This window comes from Theobroma umbraticum, unplaced genomic scaffold, assembly GCF_002168275.2.
Source record: "Theobroma umbraticum cultivar Fairchild unplaced genomic scaffold, ASM216827v3 scaffold_146.0, whole genome shotgun sequence".
NCBI classification, from domain to species: domain Eukaryota; kingdom Viridiplantae; phylum Streptophyta; class Magnoliopsida; order Malvales; family Malvaceae; genus Theobroma; species Theobroma umbraticum.
The window spans coordinates 61,356-65,865 of record NW_018397265.1 but is presented as its reverse complement, the minus strand read 5'-3'; the positions used below and the strand labels follow the sequence as shown (position 1 = coordinate 65,865).

Genomic DNA, 4,510 nt, shown 5'->3' with positions numbered 1-4,510 from the left:
GTCTGATTTTGGTAAAAGCTTTTCTTATAATCCTTAATCATTTAAAACAAAATTTCTCAAAAAAGCTTTTTCATCACTTGTCCCTCTTGAATGGGTCTCTAGAATATAAGGTACAAAATTAAGTGTTTATAGACTACAATTAGTCAAGGGTGCAAAATTGGATGTATACAATTAGGTTTACACGTCAATTATTTAATTAAAAGATATTATTTGTCTCACCATTTTTACCTTAATTGTAATATCTTATTTATGATTTAGTTTCACCTTTGAATTAGTTCACTAATTAAATACATGCCATGGTGAGTATAATTAAATATTTGAAACAAAATTAGTAGCATTACTCTAATAAATATTTGGGTAAGGGAATGATTATTGGAATTGAAAAATAACTAAAGAGGTTGTTAGAACGGCTTGTCAGAAACGTTTTTCCAAGAATCTGTTAAAGAAAAAGTGAAAAATAACCCAAAGAGAGGAGACTTTGAATCCTTTTATATAGCATGATGATCGTAGAAGTGATAAGGGGAAAGGCTTTGCAAAGAAGAGTGGTGCATAGTGTGATCAAGAGGGTAAGGAAATGGCACCGGTGGGATTACCTCCTGGTTTCAGGTTTCATCCGACTGATGAAGAGCTCGTGAATTACTATCTCAAAAGAAAAATAAATGGGCAAGAAATTGAGCTCGACATTATTCCCGAGGTTGATCTCTACAAATGTGAACCATGGGAGTTAGCAGGTCCACTCTCTTTATCTCTTTGCATTGTGTTTATGATGAATGCAGCAATAGTCACGCATCATCCCTCATTCTATTTTTCCATTTTTTTTCCTGCAACTAAGTCTTCTAGTTAAATGCAACTATGGTTTCGTAAGTAGTGTGCTCACACTGCTTCGCTGCAATGATCAAAATATATAACAGACTGGAAATGCATGCAGTAATGATGTCAGGGAATTATAACAATCGATCAATAGCAGAGTCACATTTTTTTCTTATCATCAAAAGAATACATAAAAGAAGTTCACCTCATGACCTTTGTTCTCCTTCTAAGAATTTCACATCTCACACTATGGGAGAAACATGTTGACCTTTTTCCTTCTTGCATTATCATAGAAATCTAAACCATTAGCCCTGAATTTGTTATTAATTACCCTTCTTTTATTTGACAGAAAAATCGTTTTTGCCAAGTAGAGACCCGGAATGGTACTTCTTTGGACCCCGAGATCGAAAGTACCCAAACGGATTCAGAACAAACAGAGCGACTAGGGCAGGATATTGGAAATCTACTGGGAAGGACAGGAGAGTTACTTGTCAAAATCGAGCCATTGGAATGAAGAAGACGCTGGTCTACTACCGAGGCCGTGCCCCTCAGGGAGTAAGGACGGACTGGGTAATGCATGAATATCGCCTTGATGATAAGGAGTGCGAGGACACCTGCGGAATTCAGGTAGTTGGTGCATGATAAAGTTAACCCAAATCCTGGCCATGATGATGATAGCTTAAAAAGAGACAATCATTGACAAAATGATAGCACTGCTAACTTCAATCTCTAACCATCTAGGAAAAAACATCCGTTGCCTGCTTTAGTAAAGTTAATCATCGTTATAAACATCACCATCTAATTTCAACTCTTATCTTTTTCTTTCCCCTCCTTCAACATGTTGCAGTTAGATGGCCAAACGGGCGAAACAAAGGGTCCATGATGGAGTTGTACTTTTCTTCTACCCCTTCTCCTTATATTGCTATTATGTTTTAATGAGCAGAGGCCGGACCTGAAGGAGTAGATTCTTGATGCTAGGAGTGTTGTCAACTTTTAGGATTAAGCCATCAACTGAAACAAGTTACTTCTTGCAATCTATTAGCTTGGCTTGCTTTATTCTTTATTGCCATGATAATTACGATATCTTCCATTTTGACTTGAAAAGCAACAAGCATGGTGTTTTCTCATTTCTCTCTTTTTCTTTTTTGTTTTTCTCATCACCTCTTTTACTTCAAAGCGGATAAAGCAAGATAAAGGAAAGGCTTAGCACATGATTTGAGATATCAAGATTAGAGTAATGATGAATGGACGGATGAAGTGGACGTAGGAAATGCATGACTTGCATGGAAAGTTAGAGCATTGTACACTTTTGCTTTATCAGTCTATATTTACCTATAAATTAGTCGAGACAAATAGGCGACATATTCGTTGCTTGCTAGGGTCTTATGAGATCTCTCAAGTCCGCAAAAGTTTGGCTTCACTTTGCCTTTTCTAATAAGACAAAAGCAATATTCTGTCAGACCTAGCTATTATTTTGTTTGCTTTTCACTTTTCTGTCCCGCTTTGATCTAAGTTTGTAGATTCTAAGGTATGATTAGAGAAACCATTCCGACGTGCTTATAACTACATCCCAATATCCCAAAAGCGGCGTCCACATACTTGGACAGCGTAAGGTGTCGGCTGCGTACTTTTTACTTTATTCCAAAAACACCCCTATAAGCCAATGATTTTCGCATTGTACCCCTTGCTCTTCAGAGATTGAACGCATTTGCTTTTTATTTTTGTTCTTGAATTTATTATTTTTCATTAACGTTTATGTTTATCTCCTCTTCTCTCTCTCATATTGAGAATCTAGCTTAAGTTATTTTTCAGAGATTTATATGTTCCTGTTGCACGTGTACACTCGCAGGATTCTTATGCACTATGTCGCGTGTTCAAGAAAAATGGCATCTGCTCAGAAACAGAAGAGCAAGGGCAGTGTAGTATATCACTGATGGAGTGCTCGCAAGGTGTTATAAATGATTCTGAAACCATGTCGCCAGACCTTCCCTTAGCCTCACCTTCGGGCATCGAAGAGGAAGATAAAGATGACTCATGGATGCAGTTTATCACCGATGATGCATGGTGCTCTTCTAACAGTAGTGCTATGGCTGGGGATGAAGTATCCAATGTGGTATTTACCAACTAAAGAGCTAAGAGTTACATAAAAACATTCAAAAATCTTACAGGTGGTGAATAACATAAAGTTAATTGGCAGAGTTTCTTAAAATAAGACGCAACATTTACAAAATATTTGTAAAATCTCAATGATTATCTCTGATTGGATGTATTGTTTTGTTACGGTTTGGTTGTTGGCTTTCCATGGAGCCATTCTATCATGTGGCTCTATGGATTTTGTTTTGACCTTTTTCTTGGAGGGTGATCATTTGGGGCGTCACTTGTGGAACAATAACAAGAAATCAAGTGTTAGCCCATGGTTTGGTTACTCTTAATAAATAACAAAATTAAATGATAATTTGTCTGTATTAAAATTATCAAAATGTTATATGCAATTCGACTCAACTAACTGGATAATCATTAAAAATTCCTACATCCTTGACCTTTCTTCAAAGAACGAAAGTAGAAGACTTGGCGACAATGGGATCGCTCGCCGATCTCGACAATCCTCCCCTACCCTCTTTCACAAACACACAAGGAAAATGCCCAGATCGATGGCAAACTGTAATCCCGCAGGCGTCACTTAAACAACTTCCTTATGGATAATTTTTATATAAGGAACTAGTTTTGTGCCCATGCATTGAGGCGGGGGCAAATATTTTTTTTTGAAAATATTTATTTTATACATTTTAAAATATGCTAATAAAATATAATCACTTTATTCTTATAGAAACTTCAAAGTCGGATTAATTCAATATTTTTTACTTTTTTTATTTGTTCTTAAATATTGGGTTATTTCAATGGCTCAGGAAAGGATTTTCCTTTGGATTATTTTTTTAAAATTTTTTAATCTTTAGTTTTTTTAAATTCTAAATTATAACCATGATTTTCCCTTGATCATTGGTTGGTATATGATCTTTTACCTAAAAAGTAGGGTTTAAATCTCCATTTCCCTAATTAAAAAAAAACCTTGATTTTTCCTTGTTTTTATTTTAATTTTCTTTCATTATTTAATATTATTTCTTTTCTAAATTAGCTTCACATGTGCCATTTTTATAAATTAGCAATTATCATAATTTATTTTCTAAAATCTCTGAAGACTTTGATCACACTTAAAAAATATTTTCTCACCGTAAGAATTTTCAAGAAATTTAAAAATCATAAAAATAATTATGTGTTATGAAATAAATATGAAAGAACAACTACAAGAGAAATATAAAAGAAAGTATTTAGAGGAAAAGAAAGTATTTAGAGGGGGTAAGAAGATCTTATTTAAGTATGTATTTAAAAATGAAGTGAAGGGGCCTATTTATAGGCTAATAACCCTTTATCTAGATTGAATTTACAAGATGAAGATAACACTTAGGGATTAGATGGATTAAATTCTAATCCAATCTAATTTACATCAAATCTAGATATGGATAATATAAATCGATCTTCACAAAAACATTCATAACACTCTCCCTTGAATATCTATTGTATTAAGAATATATCTCATTAAAACCTTACTAGGAAAAGACGTCATGGGAAAAAAATCTGCGTGAAGGAAAAAAAAGTACATAATCTTTTCAAGAATACACTTTTAAAATATTGGCTCATTAAA

The 4,510-nt window shown here is 34.2% G+C and overlaps 1 protein-coding gene across 2 annotated transcripts; it reads left to right on the top strand.

Annotated features, from left to right (window-relative positions):
• Positions 1-523: 523 nt before the first annotated feature.
• NAC057 (NAC domain containing protein 57) lies at positions 524-3,090 on the top strand. Of its 2 annotated transcripts, none has more exons than XM_021436713.2 (3): positions 524-731; positions 1,160-1,437; positions 2,660-3,090. In XM_021436713.2, the coding sequence occupies exons 1-3, from the start codon at positions 575-577 to the stop codon at positions 2,936-2,938; spliced, it is 714 nt and encodes a 237-aa protein (XP_021292388.1). In that variant the 5' UTR covers positions 524-574; the 3' UTR covers positions 2,939-3,090. The 2 variants fall into 2 exon arrangements, with proteins under 2 accessions (XP_021292388.1, XP_021292387.1); XM_021436712.2 differs by having other exon boundaries at positions 1,160-1,440.
• The last annotated feature ends 1,420 nt before the right edge of the window (positions 3,091-4,510 follow it).

Bases quoted from the DNA above. Each gene is read 5' to 3' on its own strand.
- NAC057 (XM_021436712.2), top strand. From the start codon at position 575: ATGGCACCGGTGGGATTACCTCCTGGTTTCAGGTTTCATCCGACTGAT. The intron at 732-1,159 runs GTCCACTCTCTT...TTTATTTGACAG, and splicing joins TGAACCATGGGAGTTAGCAG to AAAAATCGTTTTTGCCAAGT. The intron at 1,441-2,659 runs GTTGGTGCATGA...GTACACTCGCAG, and splicing joins ACACCTGCGGAATTCAGGTA to GATTCTTATGCACTATGTCG.